Raw genomic sequence first — 22,574 nt, 5'->3', positions numbered from 1 at the left:
CAGATTCATACTTCAGTTGTCCTTGACAAGATGCTTCTTCAAGAGCTATCTAAGACAATATATTTAGAGAGAAAGAGAGAATCTGTGAACACATTTCTCAGTCTCTCCCAGCTTTTCCTCAGGCTTCTTTCCCAACAGAAAGCTGGGGAAAGGCACAAGCGTGAAGGCTGGTTGAATGGATGTATTGCTGCTGCTGCTCTCTCCGAGTAGTGGGAAGGAGTCAAACATCCTCTGCTCTGAATTATTTTCTCCTCTTGGTGAAAGAACTGTGCAAATGACTGGTTTTGTAAACACAACTTCACAACATGTAAGATATGTTATTTTGCCCTTTTTCAAATAAGATAAACTTTCTCATCTTTCATCCTTTGAAAACCTCATTTAAGTCTGTAATCAGCATAGCATACCAAATCTGTGTATTGCACTGTGTTGGAAAGAAAATTCATCACTCCAGGGAAACTCATCCTTGGAAATTTTACTCTTCAGAGGTATAAGAGGTTTAAAGGTCCATAAACATTAGTACTGGCACTAATTTGGAGGTCTCATAATTATTTCTTAATGTGCCATTTATTTATTTTCATTTCTATAACCAATAAAGGAAGAACCTGTTCTTGTCCCTAAGCACTCCTCATAACTTTTGAGATGTGTTTTAAACTTCCCAAGGTTTATCAGACAAAGCACAAGAAAAAAATTTTATTACCTCACATGAATCTTCTAAAAAACCCAGCTTAAATGCCCATCATTTATCCTCCTGAGAAGTTTTGCCTTCAAAACCGGGGAAACAGAGCTGGGTTTGTAGGCTTGACCGGAATACCTTTCTTTAGACAAAATGAAAATGCCAGACAACACAAATCTTCCCCAGAAATTCCTCCCATCCGATGAAGGGCAAGTCTGATGGGATGAACAGCTAGTCTGCTGGTGGCCAGTGGAGGGTCAGGTGGGTGGTGGGTCTCGCTGCTTTCCTCACCACAGGGGACCACGGAAATGTGGGACCCACTGATGTGAGCTGTAGAAATGCCAAAGCAAAAACCTGCCCTGGATTTCACACGCACATTTAACCACATGAACACTAGCATGCTAACTATTCCTTCAGGTTATTAATTTGTATCGCATTAGTGAGAAGAGGCCCCTACTAGCATGTCACTGTGAACAATATCTGAGCTGAAGAATTTACTACTGTAGTAAAGAAAGTAAACTGCAAGAAGGGAGAAAAGTGAGGAAACAGAAAGGCATTTCTGCTCAGGATACTATGTTGTGCTGCCAAAGTATCTACCTAACCATTGCAAGGCGTTTCATAGGTGCTGTGCTGTAAGTGGATTAAAAGTAGAATTTAAAAGAAATTACTGTCCTTTCTCCTGCCCTCTTATCTCTCACAGACACAGGCAGTTTTAGCAGAGAGATTAATTGCCTTTTCATACTCATATTTTAAAATATTTCCTTTATGAATTGTGTGTACAAGACCTGCCAGAAGTTCCTTCTATATCTAGCAAGACTTCCTTTTTTCAAGGACTGGGTGCAGAGTAAAAGGACATTCAGATTAAACCAATGTACTTTCATGAGGGGTTTTTTTTCTATAAAAGTATTATTCCTTGGTTGGCAAACCATTTATCGAATGCTGGTATGTGCAAAGCTTCTGAAATCTTTTGCTCTCATATTTTTCTTAATTATTCTTCTTCATTGTCCCACACCTCCTCCCTGTGCAGTAGAAAGAAGGTGGCACTTCAAACCAGTCTCAGCTGAACTTCTCCAACTTAATGGAAGTAGATCAAACAGCTTCTCTCAGTAAAGCAACTTTCTAGAATGTTTTCTAGTGAGAAGTATTGGAGAAGTCAGTTGGGGCAGTGACTAACACATTCTTCTCTCCAAGTGTTGAAATCCCTCTAGCATGGATGATACAACATGTCCCAAACAACTTCAAGTGTTCCTGCACAGAGCACATGTCTCAAAAAGGCTTTGCTTTTTCTGGAGGCAGTAGAGTTTCAAAGTATTTACTTCGCCCTCTGAGATGCTTTAGTTTGGAGGATTAAGGACATTTGTCACCACACAGGTAAAGCAAATTTTCAACCTGGGATCCCAAGTTTGTTTCCAGGGAAAAAGCAAAACACAAAAGGACATCAATGTGTATTTCTGAAACTCATTTGCAATGGAAAAAGTAGCTCCTGCTTTTCCTTCTCCTTCCACAACACTCTGTTTATCCAACAATGTGACTTGCAAAGCTCTTGCAACATCCCAGGGAAAGTCAAAACAGTGCTCATAAAGGCTGCTCCCTTGCATTCCGTGCCAAGGTTTCCATCAACTTCAGAGGGGCGAGGATTTTACCCACTGTGTCTGCTCGGTTTGTGCATGATTCAAGCTGTTTATCATCCAGACCATTCACAAAACTCCCACTGCCACTTCTCTTTCAGCAGCAGAAAATTCTTCCAAATATTAAATTCTAAGAATGAAACTGAGCTTTGCCGGCTATTTCACTTCATGGCTAGTTGATTAATACATCAACACTTCCATTTTTCAAATGGCATATGCTTAACATAACAGTGAGGAGAAATTATCAATCCATCTTTATACTTTATCTGCTGCTGAAAATGCTGTACCATTTCCACACAGAGCCTTTCAACAAAATACCTATGCCTGGAATCAATGTACATTTTCTTCCATTCGTAAATATGTATTGTCTGATCTTGATGTGCTTACGTATGTACAGTTCCATAAATTTATTTACAAGGAACTGCATCTCATCGCACTTCAATCCAGAAAGAATCTTGGTAAAATAAAAGGCTATTTAATTGAACCGAGCATTTAAAATTACACTAATTAACCCTACATGAATACTTGGTTATGTTCTGCCACTGTGCTCTGCTCAGAAAGGTCTCTTTGTCCAAATAGTGATGAAACCAAACACTGGGCTGCTTTTTTTCCAGCTTCTCCCGTTTCTCCAAGTTCAGTTGTACTTCCTTCATCTCACAGTGCCTTTGCTACCACTGGTGACTACCTTGACATCAGCAGTGGACACAACCCACCCATCCCCTGGTTCTTCAGACCCAAGCTCAGCCCCCAAAGAGCTTTCTCTGTATCATAGCCTGCCAATGCTGACAACCCCAGCAGGACTCCCACTAGCCCCCTTCCGAGGCTAGTTTTTCTTCATCCTCAAGTTAACAGGCTTTGCAAAACTGTAATTGCCATGAGTAGAACATCTTGGATCTCCAGTTAGGTGAAAGAAACCAGCATGTACACTGAGTGGTTCAGTTTCTACTTTCCACACAAGCAGAAATTAGAAACCTGTTGCATTGCACATACAAGAACTGGTATTTCAGTGAAGTTTGTACATCTGTGTGCATATAACTGCAGAATTCTTTTGATTTTCATTGCCTTGCCTGTGTGAGCCCCCTTTGACCTCTACAGGGTCTGAGGCTGACATGAGGAAGAGCTGACGTTGCACATTATAGCACAGTCATGCCCTAACCTGCTCAGATGTTGCAAAAACACGTGTTGGAAGCAGCTGGCTTGTGGAAAGGACAGGGAATATTTATTGCTGTAAAGGACTGCTTTTCCCTATTGACCTAAAAAATCAAAATGAGAAGACTCAGCAGCTGAAAAAAAGCAGAATAATTAAAAGATCAAATGTATATGAAGGCACACTTCGAATTTAGACTCCCCCTTTGATAAGAAAGGAAGGGCCAGGAAGGGCGTGGGCATCGTCTTTCCACCCAGTTGCTCATCCAGAACAGTCCCATTCTTGCCACTGCTGTTCTACCGGGATTCGTCATCCCTGACTCTTACTTGGTTTAGTTGATGGCAAAAGACAACTTTTGAAGGGACGACTTTAATTTGGCTAATGTATTTTGAAAGGGGCTCTGTTCCACACATGAAGACACCGCAAAAATACTAGCAGACTGTGAGGAACACAGTATTGAAGCTGTGCATGAGCAGCTGGAGGTGTGCAGTGCTTGTGGTGGCTGAAGGGCACTTTGCAGACTTTCCCACCTTGAGAGCAGGCTGGTCGGAGCCAGACTGCACATCCTGCCCTTCACATCGGTTTATGGTGCTTGTGGGTTATATAGGAAGAATCTCTGATGGCCTTTTTAACTGTGGTCTTTCCCAAGAGAATTAGGAAAACGTTTTACAGCCCAGCAGCTAAAATGTGTAACTTCATATTGCAAAAAATAATGAGTTTTAATCTTCAGGGGATTGTATTTTTATTAGGAATTTCTCATATCTTTCATTCGTTCCATGTCACACGGATCATTACATTTTCAAACTTAATTATCTTTATAATCCAGAGCTTCACTGCATTTAATGAAACTGTTTTTAACAACTTTTCATTCTGGTAGTGAATTGTGCTGCACAGCAATTAGGGCCCAATCCTGCAGGAAGAAAATTCTTTCAGAAACTGATGCCTGATTTTCAAGCTCTAGTCAGAAATATGTGCAGCCTTTTCAGATGGTTCATTAGGTACAGTGCAGTCAGGCATTTAAGGTCTTAGGTGCATAATTTAATTTGCGCATAGGTTAAGGATGAGGCAGCAATACAAAGCAGAGGGCAGCAGAGCTGAGCCTACAGGATTGTGGAGGAGACAGGCAGCAGAGGGACCCACACTCTTGGAAGGAAAAGCAGGGCCAGCTCCACCATCCCATCACCCCAGAACCTGATCTTTAAACTCTTGGTGATACTACCACCTTTGGATATGAACTGTCGCCATGCCCTTGTGGGATTCTTTTCCTCTCTTGGTTACTACATACTTTTTCCATTTTCTTGTTCTGTCCTCCTTTCCCTCTCACCTCCTTTTCTTAGGCTGGAAGAACAAATATCCCTTGTTTCAAGTAAGAAGTTTTATGTTGTTGCACACGATATTACCTTTAAGCAGTGACCACATAGCATTCTTTGACATCACAAGGTGGAGTGGGGCTGTAAAGACTGACTTCCATACTCCTGTTGGTGGTGTCTTAAACATTGTCTGAGTGCAGGGCTGTGTGCATCGGAGGGGCTTTTTGTGGCTCCTGGTTAATGACAGGGGGAGGTTTAGGAGAAGGCTCTGCTCCCCCTCTCCCCTTGCCTGCACAACTGCCGAAGAGGAAGGGGAGAAGGTGCAGCCGTGGGCACTGCCCTGACTGCACATGTGTACCCAAAGGGTTCAGGGAGAGGTTATTCCGGCAGGGGTCTGTTGAACTGTCAGTGACTCTGGAGCCCTCAGCCTCAATTAGAAGACCTTCACGAAGGAGCTTCTGTGCGTGCTCCAATTCAAGAACTTTCACAGCAAGACGACCCCTCACATGCTAACAGGGCACGCGCCTGCCCTATAAATAGAGCCTGCCAATAAGGCATGCCCACCACCCCATGGAATTGGCCTGAGGAAATACTGCCCTGAAGAACTGCTGGACCATGTGTTTCTGAAGAATTGCTGCTGGAGGAGTTGCTGCCGGATGGACCATGTTTTCCTAAGGAACTGCCAGGCCCTAATGCAGTGGTGACTATTTTACTTTGTCCCCTGCTACTTTTCTCTGTCTCTCTCTTTCTTACTTATCTTACTATACCTTCTTTTTTTTATTTCTTGGCACAAAGGTGTATTGGATTGAATCTGAGTTGTGTTGTAGTTTGTTTAGCGACCCTGGCTGTGTTCTGGGCATCACATTGTGATCTGAACAGATTGGGATCTGTTTTTGCAACGTCGAGAAGTTGAGACTTGGAGGGCATGTGAGTATCTGGCTTGTTATTTTGGCTGTATCCAAAATAAATAGTGCATTTGATTTTACCCTGGGAAGTTTGTCCATCTCCAATTTGCCATGCAGATGCTGAAGGACCCTCCCTCTTTGACCATGCAGACCGGGGTGGACATGAACACTACGGTTGCTGGGAGTGGACCCTAACAGGTGCACATCACAGAAGTCCTGACTTGCCACAATTAGTTCTCATCCCTGTTTCTCTTGTGCCTGTGCTGACCTCTTCCTATCTCTTCCTCTAGAGAAGCCAGATGCACCGGCTCTTTCTTTGAGGTCGAGATGCTGTACTACATGACCTGCAAATGCCAAGATGGAACAACTCCACTGCTCACATCGATCATGGTGTGTGTGTAATTAAAAAGAAACATTACCTCTCATCCCCTCAGCAGGCACTGACTGCAGCCTGTGAAATGTGGCTAGCATACTGATTTGAGTAGTGTGCTAAAATCTTGTTAGTCTTGCTGACTATTTTCAGCACCTTTTGGGAGTGCTTCATTACCATGCAAACAGCACAAGCCAGTTCACAAAGACTCATCCAGGAGGCAGAAATGCGTCTTTCATGAAACATGACCCCAGTTGCTAAGGGTGGAACTGACCACTGTTAACACTCTGCAGCTGCTGTTGGAAAGTCTCCGTGTCATCCATCAGCCTTTCTATTTAAAAATAGAAAAAACTTTTCATCTTTAGTGACTTAGGATATAAGCACAGTAAATGCATCAGCTGTTAACCAACTCATACTGGTTTTCCATCCAGAGGATCCAAATCTCACTGAATTCAATGGAGTATTTTCATTATCTTCACTGATTTTGGACTATTCTCCGACAGGCATAGAATGAAAAACAATTTGTTTATTATTTGCCTAATATTCATTGCTCAAGCAGCCATTATATATTGGTTTGCTTTCATTATTTTCTTTTTTTAATGTAGTTCCCATTCCTTTTAGCCTCTTTTAAATAACATTTACTACAGAACACGGGTGGTTTGATGGATGTTTGCTCTTTAAAAAAAAAATCCTACAGCAAAAAAGTGGGAACTACATAATAGTGCATATGTGCTGTTTAGTCATAGCCAAGATCAATTACAAGATGTCATTCTGAATATCTTGATGGTAAAGAAACAGTTGTAAAATCTGACAGTCCTTTTTATTGCACTTAATTTCCATTCTTTCACAAATTAGAAAGTACTTTACTATCTATTTAGAAATACTGTTTTCCTCTTCTCCCTGCCTGGTAGGTCTGAACTACATCCTAAATGGCTGACAGACGCAAACTGATTGCATCTTCTGTCTCTGGTGACCCACTGTAAAATCCTGCTAGCACTACCCACTTCTGATTATCTCACTGATTTTTCTGTCTATGGGTTTGTCTTTTTTATCATTTTGTTATAACAAAATAGATGCTGTCGATAAGAGTAGATTATTTTCTTGACTTGGTTCTGTCTTGCATTTTTAATAGTGTTTACCTTGCCTTAAGCATTCCTAATTTGTCTATGCTAGCTACAACACTAGAGGCAAGATCTCAGCATCCAGACAATTTGAATTCTTCTGGAGTGTGTTGTCTATTATTATATTGCCTTTTAGTGAAGAACTTTGTTAGAGTGGTTAAAATTTTCAATTCATTCAAAGGGCTCTGTTTTCTGATAAGACTAAGTAGACTCATCTGGACAACATGACTGCCTTGAAAACTTTTCATTCTTTTTTTGCTGCTGCTGGAAAACTTAAAAGAGGAGGGGAGAGGTTGATTTAGGGCTTTCAATGATATTTTTTTTGATCAAAGGTAGATATTTTCATATTGATAAAGTCTTTTGTGACCATGTCAACAGTACATTGGGTGGCCACCTGGATTATGATCAATACTCAAGCTTGCTTCTGCATTACCTGTGGTAACTCCACCATTAAACCAGCTCATTTAGCTCTTGTTTTTGTTAAAACAGAGTTTTCTATCTTAAGAATGTCCTGAAATTCACATCCTTGAATCAAGCTTTCTCTGCAAGTTCTTTACCAAGCTATATATAGAGTCATTGAATAGTTAAGGTTGGAAGGGACCTTAAAGATCGTCTAGTTCCAACCTCCCTGCCATGGGCAGGGACATCCCACTGGCTCAGGCTGCCCAAGGCCCATCCAACCTGGCCTTGAACACCTCCAGGGATGGGGCAGCCACAGCCTCCCTGGGCAACCTGGGCCAGTGCTTCACCGCTCTTGTGGTGAAGAAATTCTTCCTAATGTCCAGTCTAAATCTGTCCCTCTCCAGTTTATACCTGTTCCCCCCACCGTCCTATCACAGAATCACAGAATCACAAGGTTGGAAAGGACCCATTGGATCATCGAGTCCAACCATTCCTAATACTCCCTAAACCATGTCCCTAAGCACTTCATCCACCCGTTCCTTAAACACCTCCTGGGAAGGCGACTCGACCACCTCCCTGGGCAGCCTCTGCCGGTGCCCAATGACTTACTGTGAAGAATTTTTTTCTGATATCCAACCTGAACCTCCCCTGACGGAGCTTCAGGCCATTCCCTCTTGTCCTGTCCCCTGTCACTTGGGAGAAGAGCCCAGCTCCCTCCTCTCCACAACCTCCTTTCAGGTAGTTGTAGAGAGTAATAAGGTCTTCTCTTCTCCAGGCTAAACAACTCCAGCTCTCTCAGCCGCTCCTTGTAAGACTTGTTCTCCAGCCCCCTCACCAGCTTTGTTGCTCTTCTCTGGACACGCTCCAGAGCCTCAACATCCTTCTTGTGGTGAGGGGCCCAGAAATGAACACAGTATTCGAGGTGCGGTCTCACCAGTGCTGAGTACAGAGGGAGAATAACCTCCCTGGACCTGCTGGCCACACCATTTCTGATACAAGCCAAGATGCCGTTGGCCTTCTTGGCCACCTGGGCCATTCTTCCCCCAGTCTGTAGCGCTGCATAGGGTTGTTGTGCCCCAAGTGCAGGACCCGGCATTTGGCCTTGTTAAACCTCATCCCATTGGTCGCGGCCCAGCAGTCCAGCCTGTTCAGATCCCTTTGCAGAGCCTCCCTACCCTCCAGCAGATCGACACTTCCTCCCAGCTTAGTGTCATCTGCAAACTTGCTGAGGGTGCACTCAATGCCTTCATCCAGGTCATTGATAAAGACATTGAACAGAGCTGGACCCAGCACTGAGCCCTGAGGAACCCCACTTGTGACTGGCCTCCAGCTGGAGTTAACTCCATTGACCACCACTCTCTGGGCCCGGCCATCCAACCAGTTTTCAACCCAGGAGAGTGTGCGCCTGTCCAGGCCAGAGGCTGACAGTTTCTGAAGCAGAATGCTGTGAGAAACTGTGTCAAAGGCTTTACTGAAGTCCAAGAAGACTACATCCACAGCCTTTCCCCCATCCAGTAGTCGAGTGATTTTGTCATAGAAGGTGATCAGGTTAGTTTGGCAAGATCTATCCCCACAAGCCTTTACAAATAGCCCCTTTCCAGCTTTCCTGCAGCCCCTTCAGGTACTGGAAGGTCGCTATAAGATCTCCTCTGACCCTTCCCTTCTCCAGGCTGAACAACCCCAACTTTCTCAGCCTGTCCTTGTAGGGAAGGTGCTCCAGCCCTCCGATCATCTTTGTGGCCTCCTCTGGACTCACTCCAAAAGCTGGGGCCTTCAAGTCACAGAGACACTTGTTTATGACAAAATCTTCATTAGCATCTATAGAAAATTTATAAACATTTTAAGGTCTGTTAAGAAATAAAAACACAATCCCTCTTTGCCATCCTTCTCTGCACCAAAGTTGCATACTTCGCTGTGATCTTATAGCACTGGCTAGAAAATAGAGTTTTTTGTGTTCTGCATTTGCCGCTCTTGGCAATGCCATTTAGTCATTGCAGTAATGCCAACATAAGAAAACTTATTTGCCTTTTATTCAGGTGAAAAAGTAGCCACTGCTGTGTTTTTAAGCAAACACCTCTGGTGAGGCACAGCATGGATCTGCATGACAAAGGTAGAAAGGGAAAAAACCAAAACAAACTGTGTTCCAGAAACAAAACAAAACAAACCTTCCAGAAACCTGAGAAATATCCTTCAGAGAGGAGTAGCTATGGTGAAATTTATTTCCACCTGAAGACTGGATAGAAACATTATTATTTATCTTTTAGGCTCTTTATTTCAAGTTTCTGGAATTTGGCTAACGCTAATTAAATGTCTCGTCATACACTTTTCTTATTCTATTCTGTTCTAATAGTTAATGTAGTATGTATTTTGGACTTGATTTTTATATGCATATAGACACATGTTCTCCCTCAGGTCCTCTATATATTATTGTAATGTCTCTGCTTTGGTTATAACGTAGGCAACTAAAACCATATGTTGGATCATTATATTAACCCATCATGTTCACAGTCTCTGTTGTTCACAACAACAAAGAGTGGTGATAACAGAGTTCTAATATTTGTCAGCTGCTCAGAACAAATATGGCTCCTTCTCATATTCAGTATCAGCACAAGCAAGGATGCTTAGATTTTCTTCGTAGAGAATAACAAACAGAAATAGACATGTACTTTCCCATAAAATGAAGAAAAGACCATTTACCCTGTATATATAATGGCTTCTTTTTCTGTATACTCAGAAATTTTTTAAGCTGTTTTGCCAGGACAAACACAACATCTCTCTAAACAGAGATAGCAAAATGAACGAAAGGTGAAATTGTCAAAATAGCCAGATGAAGCATGAAATAACAACAAAAATACTTGTCATCTCTCCTATTCACCCATATAGTCATTTAAAAAATGACTTCTTCTTATTCAATCAATCTACTTACTTTGAATATTTACATTTTTGTGTGCTTATCATACAGATAAAAATGACTTTTTACACCTGTTAGCCATGAAGAGTAACAATGTTGAGAACAACAGGGATCCACTGTGTTCTGAAGTAACAAGAAGACAACTGGGAGCTCAGCCGCAAACAACTGGAAGGGCATTGCTGCCCAGATGTGACTGATGGCGTCATTCAAAGGCATGAGATGGCAGCCACGATTTGTTCCCAAAAACTTCTATTAATAGAAATGGGCAGTTAGAAGGAGGAAGAGACCAAACCTCAGAGGCAGAATCCACTGAAAACCTACAAATATTTAAAGATTATTAATTCTTATGTTCAAAGCCTCATTTTGAATTCATAAACAACAGATTTAGAGTAGCTTCTAAATAAATCAGGCATAATAGGAAAATTACAGAAACACAATGCCCATTAAGCCATTTTTCTTTTACCTTTCAGAGCGGAATATACTTCATGCAATTTAGAGAAAAAGATCCTGTTACTCGTCTATTATTTACATGATTAAAACAGATGCCAAGGACATACAAAAAGGCAAAGTATCTCACTGTTCGAATGACAAAGTATAACAGTGAATGTTTACCGTTAAAACCCTAATTTTAAAGAGGGTAAAAACAATGGAAAGACTTTTTTAACAGAGAAATTAATTTTGAGTGTTGAAGTGACATTCCTACTGGCTAAATTGCTCTGTTTTTCTGTGCCGTAGAAGCAGAGGTGTCACTATTAATCCATGCTATTACAGCTGCGGTCTAGAGAGAATACAATACATGATGAACAGATAGTACGATTTCAATTTTCCTTCTCTTTGTGGCATCTTCACTGAGCACAGCATAGCTGTCTATAAAAAAGCAAAGATGGTATTTTTCAGTGTCTTGACGTTGCCTTTCATAGTAATTGTACTTGGTTTCTCTTAAGCTTTCCAAAGTATTTGATTCCTGGAATCTACTTTCTCTGACAGTTCAGACTTGCTATTTGTAAGGATTTCAGTAATTCGACCAAAGATGTGATTTAAAAAAAAAAAAAACTTTTAAAATCTTTTTTTCAAAATCTTTTTAAATACAAGCAAAAGTTTGTATGGGTGCTCTGATTTTGATTCACCAGCTGCCATAGTTTATGATTCAGTTAAAATTGGTAAAATGGCAGGTTCAAGTTAAGCCACAGTAAGCTGCTCTTCAATCAAGATAAGCGACGAGTTTGCTGTTTTTATTAAACTCTTCCCAAGCAGATTACCTAGACAAAAGCTGAAGTTTCAAATAAATTAAAAGCTAAAAAAAAACCCCTAGCTTTTTATTTTAAGTCAAATCTTCCACATAAATGTTTCTTTGAGTTGCTGTAGATATGTTTCCTACTTTCTGTCCCATAAAAGTTCCCTCTTCTGTTCTACTTCCTTACAAATTATTTGAGCCTGTGTTTCCACAAGTTCATAGAGACCCGGTGACAGATTTTAAGACTGCACTCTTAGCAGTTACAGTGCATTAGGAACACAGGTAAACATCTTCAAGTATGATTAATGCGAGACACATTAAAGGGAACTGGCTTTTACAAAGCAAGGTATCCATACTTTGAAAATCTAGATTATGAAGGATCTTATCTTGGGCATTAAAAAAGAGAGGAAGATACAAAAGCTTTATGTACTTGTGCAAGCAAGGGCCAACAAGTTTCTAGACAGTGCACCAGTAAAGTAGAAAACACTACTAAGAGAACTGGAATAATACCAGATAGTTTATTACACATAATAATACATTTAAGAATGACAGGGTTTTACAGGCATTTGTTTTATTTTGCTGTCAGATACACTCAGAGCTTTAGAGACTGAAAGAGATCAACAACAGTATTAACTGTTTAGACTTTCAAAAAGCTGAATACTTTATTGTCTCAGAAAAGAGAGAACACATAGCAGAGTGGATAAAAATTCAGTAGCAGTTTTCCAGGTAAGTAGTGCAATTCATTGATAACTTTGCAATTTAAACTGATTTGATCTAATCATGTTGATAATAACATATATTATTCCTTACTTGGATACTCCTTAGATATCTTGAATTTTTTTTACTATAATTTCTTCCTACTATAATTTCTTCCTACCCTTTGAGGATGATGTAAGGTAACATCTTTGATCTTTACGTCATTAGTGGGTTTTAAGTGGTTGTATCAAAAATGTGTATTTGACTTTCCCTACCCCCACTCCCCATGTTTACTAATACCAGTGATTTTGGAAGGGGCAGATTAGCATCCTAAAAGGTAGGAAGTAATACTACAAAAATTAAACCCGTCTCAGTGACTGTTTGCTTACTCCTCCTCCTTCATCATGTACTACTTGATTCAGATTCAACATCTCCCCCAAGGTCAACCATCTGTTCACATCTCCCCAGTCAAATCCTACCGTAAGAGCTACTTCTATTGCAAAAAAGTGAGTCAGTAAAATTTCCTTTATTTAAATACCTCAGAAATATTCACTTGTTATACTTTGTTATACTTTACAAGAAATCATTCCTTTATTTTGTGGCTGAAGGAAGACATGTCTTTATACTTGCTCTGGAAACTTGGATAGAAGAAGTTAGTGTTATTTGCTCCGTGCATTTTTATTTCCAAAGCCAGCTGTTCCAGAAGATGTTGACTGAGAACACAAGCTATGGCACCACAGCTGACCCTCTCTGGAATTCAAAGTGAACCAATAATTGATCTCACCTCGGGCAAGGCTCCACACAGGCATTGTTTTTGACAGTTCTGCAGGTGAACTTCCACGTTTGTATCAACAGCTCTCATAAAAACCCGTCACGCTGAAGTCAAAAGATAAGGCTTGTTGTAACACCTCAAGATGTCTTGCAGACCTTTATCTGGTTCATTCATTCATTGATCTGGAGGCAGGAACATAAATGCTTCATTAATGACAACATTTAAGATGCTTCTCCAAAGGCAGTTAGGTTAGAAAAAAGAATGGAAGATACTAATTTCACAGAATAAGAGAGTCATTAAGGTTAGAAAAGACCTCCAAGGTTATTTGGCCCAACTGTCAGCCCAACACCACCATGGCTACTCAACCATGCCCTGAAGCGCCACGTCTACGTTTTTTAACACTTTCGGGTATGGAGACTCCCCTGCTTTCCTGGGCAACCTGTTCTGATTCTTCAGCACTATTTAAACAAGGACAATTTTCCAGTCTCAACCTCTCCTGGTGCAACTTGAGCGCGCTTCCTTTCGCCTTATTGGCAGAAACCTCAAAGGTTTTGGATCATCCTCAAAGGACACTGGAAAATAATGCCAAAAGAAAGAAAGAAACAAACAAAAAAACACCTACAGGTCTCCAAGAGACGTTCATGGAGAAGTTCGTCTCGGAGACAGGCAAGGAGCAGGTTTTGTCTCGGAGACAGACCTGCCACAGCCGGAGAACACAGACCCGCCAGCAGAGAAGGCACCCAGGCCGCGATGGCCGAGGTCAGGGAGGCCGCGGGGGAGGGCAGCCCAGCCTCGGCCGTTCCCCAGGAGCTCACCCCCGGCTGGAGCCGCGGGAGGGCCGCCCGGCGGGTGTGGTGCGAGGCTCCGGGGCGGGGGTGACCTCGCTCCCTCCCTCCCTCCCCCCGAGCCGCTCCGCGCTATTTAGGGCGGCTTCGCCCTCCCTGCGCGGCACCTCGGGCGGCACCGCGGAGCCGTAGGGGCGCGGCGGGGCGGGGCCGAGCGGCTGCGGTGGGAAGAGCGGCACGGGCACGGCGATGGCTTCGTCGCAAGGGAAAAACGAGCTGCCGTTCGCCGACTGGATGGCAGCGCTGCCCGGCAGCATCCACCGCACCCCGCTCACCAACCTGGCCATCCCAGGTAGGCGCCCCCGGCCCCGCTGCCGGCGCGGTTCTCTTCCCCCGCCAGCGGCTCCGTCTCGCCTGAGGCGGGAGCGGTGCCCGCAGGACGCGGCTCCCGCGGCTCCGACCCGTTGGGAACTTGGGAGCGCAGCCCGGTCCGTTCCCTGCCGGCGAAAGCGGCGTGTTCCCGCTCGGCCCCGCGGGTTCCACGCCGGGAAGGTGCGGGGCTGCCGGCAGCGCGACTTCGGTGCCGGTCGCCTTCGAAAACGTTAAATCGCAGCGCTGATTTACGTTGGGAAATGGCAGGTCGCGGTGCTCCGGCTGTGAACTCCTTCTTTCCCGCGCTTTCTGCGGGTGTTTTTTTAGCGAAATACTAACTATAATTATATACTAGAGGACTTACACAAAATACGTGTCAGAATCCAAAGCGGTAATTGATTTGGATAATCCCTGTTTTGAGGGAGCGCATCATTTTGCGAGACCTTCGCCAGTATTCTGCCCCCCCTGAGAGATCCGTGTCCTCTGAGAGATTCAACGGGAATGGTGCTTCGGAGATGCTGAAGCTGTGATGTCTCCTAAGCTCCTCATGAGAAATGTGCATTTCTTTCAAGTTCTCTGTGGCAGCTGCTTGTGTTACAGCACTTTCTGTAACGCTAGACAAAGAGATTCTTTTTAAGACAAAGTAATTGCAGCAGCTACTTGCTAGAACCTATCTTCTGTGGGTTTGTCTATAGGCAGGTGTGGCCTTATGGGCCTCCGAGTTTCTTACAGTTCAGACAAGCTATGTCTAAGTGTTTTACTTGTTACACTGATTTTTGTTGACTATATCCTGTGTACAATTGTGTCCCTTCAAGACACGGAAAGACAGCAGCTGTAACTGCTGTCAAATCATGTCGGAATTATAGAAGCGTTTTGTGTCAATAACTTTCTGTTAACCCAAAAGCCGTGGAATGCTCTTGCAGAATACTGGCCATAACCAGAAATGAATGTTAGCAATTCGTTCGGCATTTACAGGTTAAATATATATATATTTTTAGAGACTTCTTCATTGGTTTGAGGACATCATGTTCAAACTTACTTCCAGATGCAAGAAATTGCCTTTGATATGCATCGTCTTTAACTGGCTTCCTTGACTGAAGCATCATGAGGTTATGGGTGCATCTATCTCACCAAGATCTCTTTATTACTTTCTCAGAGCCTCTCTGTAAAATGCAGGACAGTTTTCAGTTTTTCACAGTGTTTTTCTGAGCTTTGGCATTAATAATATGAACTTTCACACTTTGTTAACATGTTTAAATATGAAAAAAAACCCAAACCTGACCGTAAGCACCAGTAAATCCCAGCAGGCAAGTTCTGCAGCCTGTAAGTGCAGAGATTGATCCCTTATATTGGCAGACGGGTTTTGTTCATGTAACAATCATGCACACCATCTTGCTTTGTGTGAAATTAGCTGCAAGACTTCTGTGGCCTGAGTGGCATAGTGTCAAGACATTTGCAGTTTGCCCTCCTGTTCTTGTAAATTGGCAAAACCCTCACTTATCTGTGTCTCTTGCTTTTAAAATGCCAGCTTTGGCACTTAGAGTTTTGAGGGGAGAGTCTTATATTTCATATGAATTTGTCTGTTAGGGAGCCTGGCACACAGGCTGTAGGTATCGGTGCACTTTAAATACTATCTTCTAACAGTAGATTTATTATTATACTCAACATACAATATAGACTTATACAATATTAGTACAAAGACAAACAGGGGATTAGTTTAATCCTTTAAGAAGAAATAACCTTTAAGACATTCATAATGTTTATTTGAAAGTTTCCTTTCTTACCACCACAGCTTAACATTAATGCCGTGTATGCTTAAAATCTTTCAACATGTAACGGCTATTCAGGTAGTTAATGCAAGATATGTAGAATCCAAAACCTCGTATGTCAAATCTCCACAATTTTAACTTGTGAATTTTTAACTGTTTTGGAAACTGACATTGAATTACTAATCTATTCACAGAATTGCTGTAAGTGTAATTTTGTTTACATTGCTTTTTTTTTTCCCCTTAGCAAAAGAAGTTACCAGGACATTGTTATTTTTTCCAGCAAGGTGTAAATTTTCTTTGAAGCAGTAAAAGTACTGTTTTTGATGTAAATTCAGCCAGATAGAATTCACTTCTGGAGCCAGAATTCAGTTCTGGTCCAATGCTAATGCTGAAGAAAACAAATTATTAGCTTGAAGAAGTTAAAATGAATTTTGCAAAAGAATGTATTATCACTTATCCAAAACAGAGGATGTTTGAGTGTATTAAGGGAAAAATGTTGTTGCTGTTAGAAGTCATCAGTACATTTCTCATTGTTTAGAAGGAGTGCTTGGAACTGAGATGACACGCTGTATTATTTTTGCATCTAAATGCATGTTCATATTATGTTTAGAAACATGTTTGATTACAATTTTTTTTTTTGTTTTGATTTTTAATTTAATTGGTCAGCTTTCAGCTTATGGACACACAAATTTATACTATTTATCAGCACTTATACTTCCATTGTCAGTGCTGTATTTTGTTAATATTCCAGTTAATTCAAATACTTCTTTTGTTCTTTGTAGTTTAAGCCAGGTATTTTTGTTTTCCTAAGACCAGGAATCCAGTAGATGAGGTGGAGATCTCTAATATAACTTGTGCCAGCTTCATTGATCATAAACTTTTTCATTTGTATTTCTTCCAACTATGAGGGCAATATGTTATTCCTTGAGGTTTTATTTCATTGTGCTGTCTATGTCTGCGTTTTGTTGCACTGCAAATGGCAGATTTTCTTGATATGAAGGTCACGAGTTGCAAATAATAGTATACACTCTTCGGAAATAAAATAATCTCTTATCTTCCAGATACACCATGCATTTTTAATCTTCTATTGCTATGATGCTTAGAACAATGAAAGGATATACACTTAGGATTTCAGCCTAAGGTCTGTGTCTCCTGATGTTTGTAAACAGCCTGTTGTGTTAAAAGATCTGCCTGGCTAAATTCACCAGTGGAAAAAGTGGAGGATTGTGGATTATTTTTGTTATTGTTGTTGAGGGGTGTATCTTTTGGTAGTTGGTCAAGTGTAGTTTTGCCTGACGCCTGTGCCTCTTTGACCAGGATCAGAAATAGGGGGTTTTATTGTTAATGCACGCTTATTGAACTGAAATATTTGTGCCCCCAAGTTGAGGCTACCAGGTGGGATGCAGAGAATCTATGCATTTTGCCATGTACATTGTACTCTTCTTAATCCGAGTTGAGAGTATGAGCTGTATGCATTGCAGTAAAATGGACATCAGCAGGCAGCAGTTCCTGATGAACTGACCCACTTACTGATAAATTAACTTTACCTTATTGACTATCTGTTAATATATATATAGGTTTATGTCAATCTGAGTTTTTGTACAAACGATATGTATAATACATGTTACCTTTTCTCTGGATGCTAATATTCGAAGCTCCTGGGAAGACTAAGGATAATTTATGATGGGAAAAAGTATTGTCCTTCTCAAGTAACTTATCCCTCCTCCAGAATTGGTGCCAGCCTAGGATCTACCATATGAGCAATCCTGACGTGTGCTATGGACATGTCTGTCCTTTGTACAGTGCAGGTAAAATCTTTTAAATGACCTTGAGACCCAAAATATCCCTTGAGTGCATAATTTTGAGAGTTGTGACTCTTTGGGCTTTGTTTCTTAGGAGAGTTTTCTACTTTCTTTGAGTCAGTGATGCCTTTGGCCTCAGCGTGTACTTTGGTCACCAGAGGATTCACCATGAGCAATACAATTCTCAGTGAAAATTATTTTCACAGTGATACCAGCTTAGCAGCTATGTTTCCTTAATGTGGTTCCTTAAGAGGAATGTACAGGACCCAACTGGTTTCTTTTCTTTCTTAGATAAATTTTTTGTGTGTGTGTGTTTTGACTGATCAAGTTCTTTGTCTGTCAGAAAGCAGTTATGAGACACAGTAAAACTGAAGTTGGCTCACTTTAAGTAAGAAGCTATTGGCAGGTGGAATTTTGTTACGCCATGCATCTTTAGAAACAAGATCTGAGACTTGAAATTTCTATTTGTAAATCTCCCGACATCATCATCATGCTTTGAAAAGAAAGCAAGACCTCATAGAGAATTAGTTTACAGGAAAGGGAAGATGTCTGTCAAAGATATATCAAGAGGTGAGAAGAGGTATGGGGAGAATTTGGAAAAGCATGCATGTTATTGTAGCTGGAATATTTTAGCCATTTTGTGAATGACAGCACTGCTGAAGTAACGAAACAGCTCTGTTTCAAATTCCATTTAAAATTCCCATCTCTTGTTGCTATGCCTTGCAAATGTTCGAGTGATTTCTTCCTGGGCAGACACTTTCATTCTCAGCCCTATGGGGAAATGATTTCATTTAAAAAATGGCTAGAAATCATCCTTGTTGGTTATGTAGATACAGAACATTTTCACTGTTTAAATATTGCTAGGGAGGTCTTTAATTTTGAGGTTGAATAGCTGATAAATTGGAGGTTCTTTGAATGAAAAGTAATTGTCTTTGGGATGCCTTTGCGACCTGTTTCATCCTTGTCTGTCCACTAGTGGTCAACAGTGTACCTCTGCCTCACTTGCCAGGACCTGATTCTATACTAAATTAGCTCTGCCTAGAACAGTAAACTGATAATGCAGGTACAGTTACAATTAAACCTATAACACTAATTGCTTTTTAGCGTTTGACATGCACATAAGGATCTTAAAGAAGTGTTTCTTTTTCCAGTGCACCTTTCGGTGTTCTTCTACCTGAAATAAATACTTTTATTTTCTGGTCAGAAAATAAACAAGTTCTAACTTCATTCTAAATAAACATATTCTAACTAACATGTTTTCTCTTCAGCAAATGAGAGAAGGTCTTCCTGACCCTCCTAACTATTTTAGCATAGCTCTATTCTTCCTTATTAATGGTCTTCTTTTTACATCACTTTTACCCACAAACCGTCTTTCACTGGCTCTGCACATGCTAACATGTCATTTCCAACTCTTTCAGAAATATTTGTGTGATACAGTTTCATGTGGTATTCACCCTTAATTTCCCCGCCATGATGTGTTTCTGGCATGAACAGAATGAAGCTGTTTGGTTCCTCTTACTGCCATAAAAATCAAATAGTTCAAGCCTTTCAGTTACTTGCCCATGTGCTACAAGAAATAATTTTAAACCACTTTTGCTTGGTTTCCCAACAGGAGCTATTTATTTAATCCAACAATCCTCTGTCCACTCTGTCTCCTGCGGCTTAGTTCCATCAGCGCTGGCTTAGTTCCATCAGCTCTTTGACCTGCCTTGCATCCCGCCACCATGGCAGGTGCAACGGAGGGGCCAGCTTTATTGCCATCTGGAATTATTCCTCTCTTTCCACCTCACTGAATTTCTGTTTCATTTCATCTCTTGGCCGAAAACTTGGTAATTGTTCTGTGTATCCAAACTGCTCCTACCTTCTGACAATTTTTGACTTTGATATTTGTTTGTTTGTTAACTTTCTACCGTTCTTATTGTGGAGTAAATTGTATGGTGTCTTTCACCCAAAATTATGCATGCTTTGAAGGTGATTGGACACATGCAACTATGCAAGTAGTTGAAAATGCAGATAGTAGACAAAGCTATGGAAACTAAGCCCCATAAGAGGGCTGTGCAATCTCTTCTGTGGCTTCGAATAGAGATATTAATTAAAATTTTAGCTGGCTGATTAGAAATTCATTGTGAATTTAATAAATACTTTTCAGATTTAGTAAATAGATTTGTGTTTAACAGTCATACTCTTGAAAGAGCTTCCAGTTTGCTGGAGGATAACCTCCATGCCCATCTTGTCCTTCCTTTAAAGTAGGTACAAATTACAGGTGATAATTTGTGAACAGATTTGTTTGGGCGATCCTTGCATTAAAGCGCATGTGGCACTGCAAAGAATACAATTTGAAAGAAACATTGTTCAAAACCTGAAGGTCTGGATTTTAATCTAAACTTTTGCTACGTTGAATGACTCTTCTTTTGACCTACTGTAGCATACCTTGGTTTAATCATGTATTTTCCATTATTTTGAACACAGTTTCGTGGTATCAGCTAGTAACTGCACAGAAACACTGAAATGCTGGGGTAAATCATGGTAAAGAAATGCAATAAGACAATTCTTTTCCCTTCTCAAGTAGCCTGCCAGAAATGGGTATCGCTGCTGATTTCTTCTGGGGGATTTCAGTGGTGAATAGGTTGTGTGCTTATTTTCATGTATTTATGCTTCTGATAGAAAACTGTACCAGTGCTGCATATGTTTCCACAGCTAGACCACTTGAAGTCATATTTCACTTTTTATGTTAAGGATTCAGTTTTCTTCTTGTGTATAGATAAGTACCAAATAAATAATATGTGCTAAAAAGTGGTAGTTAATCTAGAGTTCTGAAATTGTTGTTAGGTGTTATTCCATGTAGCCAAAAGAAAATTCAAATTGCAGTTTATAATACCAATAGTAACCTTCCTTATGCTGTCATCTGTTCAAAATGCTTAAGACAAAGCTCAAGGTCTTTCATGCCTTGTAGATTGGTGTGTGGTAGATAGGTGCTGAAGGGTGCTGGGTGGTGCCAGGTCCCTTGGAAGCTGAGAGTCCTTGGTTTTCTATCAACTTAGGTCCAAGTAAACAGAATCTTCAGTATGTGATGTCACTACCATAGCAAAATATTATAGCCACTTAGAGGTTGTTTTTCCTCAGATGAAATGGAATATGTTTTCTCTGGAAGTTCAGATTTGGTCTTTTTCTGTCTGTTTTAAAACCGTCTCACAGTTTTCACTGTAATCTAATTTAAAACAAATCACTAGAACAGTTTTCAGATGCTTTGCCACTTTTTAAAAATCATCTCTGTTTGTATTAAATAAATTCACCTAATCTCTTATCTGGTAAGCTCGCATACCTCATGTTTAAACGCTTCATCTTAGTGTTTCAACTATAAAGTAAAATATTGCAGAATAGCTAGAAGAAAAGAGAGGAAGGGAAGAAAAAATGGGTTTTCTTAGTTGTGGTTCCAGGCTCATCTCCTCTCCATGTATGACACTTAAGATATTTCAGGTGATTGAAGATGTGTGACATGCTGCTGCTGTGAAGGCAAAAAAACTATCCATGAAGTTCCTTTGAATATAAATTTTGCTTGTGATTTTAAAAAGCCAGGATAAAGGGCATAGAAGTAACCTGGCCTTTTAAGAAATTGTATAGATTTTTTTTTTTTACAAAACAAACCCCCAGAGAGATGAATAGTATACTTCATGGTTTAACACTGGTACGCTGTCATCCACAATGTATTTGTGTTTTGATAGATTTTAAAAAAATCCGCTTAAACATTTGACATGTATTTATACTTTGGCAGCCATACAACTTGTTTCTATAACTATGAAAGGTTGCTAAATTGGGACATAAGTGAGAGTAGGAAAAATGTATTTGTATTCTTCCCAAAATGCATGCTTCCAACTAGTCTGGATGTTCACACCAACGCTAAATAACCTGTTTGTACATCTTCTGAACCAGTATGTGACTAATATTGTCGTCTGATGTTTCACTCTGACGCTTGCCATTGAAAGGCAGAAGAGAAGCAGAGAAGTTCTAGTCATTTCCATTATCTGTGAGGCTGCTGTGTTATCTTTTGAAAGCTGCTAGAAATCTCTGTAGTGGGTTCTTGGTTTTTGGTTTTTTTGGGTTTTTTTTTTTTTTTTTTTTTTTTAAAATGGTGCTGGTAATATCAAGATCACTGAGACTAAGGCTGTCTTTGTTTTTGGGAGGAGAGCTGGGTTAGGAAGTGTGCTCCATGGGCTATGGAACAATTCACTGACCCCTAGATACATCTTCAAGAGAAGGGCTGTTGGTTTGTTTTACACTGCAAAGCTCGCACAGGCTTTTGGTGAAGTTCTGCTCTCTAACGATGTGAATGCCAACCAGAAATTGCAATGTCAGAAGGGGAGAGGTGTGAGTAGGTACTGAACCTACTTACTAGCTCAGGAATCTAGGCATGTTTGCTATTTTAGGATTAGTCTTATTTCTTTCTGTTGAAGCCCTTACATTTTGCAAGACTCTTCTAATTTTGTAGATCATATTCACAAATACCGTTTCAGAAGCCATATAAACAGGTGAGGTAGCGCTCCTTATATATAGTTTGTGCTTGTTCCCTCCCTGTGATCCAAAAAAGTGAGACTTTTGCATTGGTTCCCTCAGACTTGGAAGTGTCTTGTTTTCACATCTCAAAATTTACTTGTCTGTGTATGATGGACAGCTCAGGAC

The 22,574-nt window shown here is 40.8% G+C and overlaps 2 protein-coding genes across 2 annotated transcripts in view; one reads left to right on the top strand and one right to left on the bottom strand.

The window, feature by feature from the left end:
• Positions 1 to 22,574, bottom strand: part of RIMOC1 (RAB7A interacting MON1-CCZ1 complex subunit 1) — a 173,744-nt gene that overhangs the window by 148,104 nt on the left and 3,066 nt on the right. The gene's annotated exons all lie outside the window — the stretch shown is intronic.
• Positions 14,138 to 22,574, top strand: part of PLCXD3 (phosphatidylinositol specific phospholipase C X domain containing 3) — an 82,676-nt gene continuing 74,239 nt past the window's right edge. The window contains exon 1 of the mRNA XM_054054759.1: positions 14,138 to 14,306. Within this exon, the coding sequence (XP_053910734.1) occupies positions 14,204 to 14,306 (103 nt within the window). The 5' untranslated portion in view covers positions 14,138 to 14,203. The remainder of the gene's footprint in view (positions 14,307 to 22,574) is intronic.

The sequence above is a fragment of the Cuculus canorus genome, chromosome Z (genome assembly GCF_017976375.1).
Source record: "Cuculus canorus isolate bCucCan1 chromosome Z, bCucCan1.pri, whole genome shotgun sequence".
Lineage (NCBI taxonomy): Eukaryota > Metazoa > Chordata > Aves > Cuculiformes > Cuculidae > Cuculus > Cuculus canorus.
Note: the sequence above shows the minus strand (reverse complement) of the source record. Positions and strands in the feature narration are given on the sequence as shown.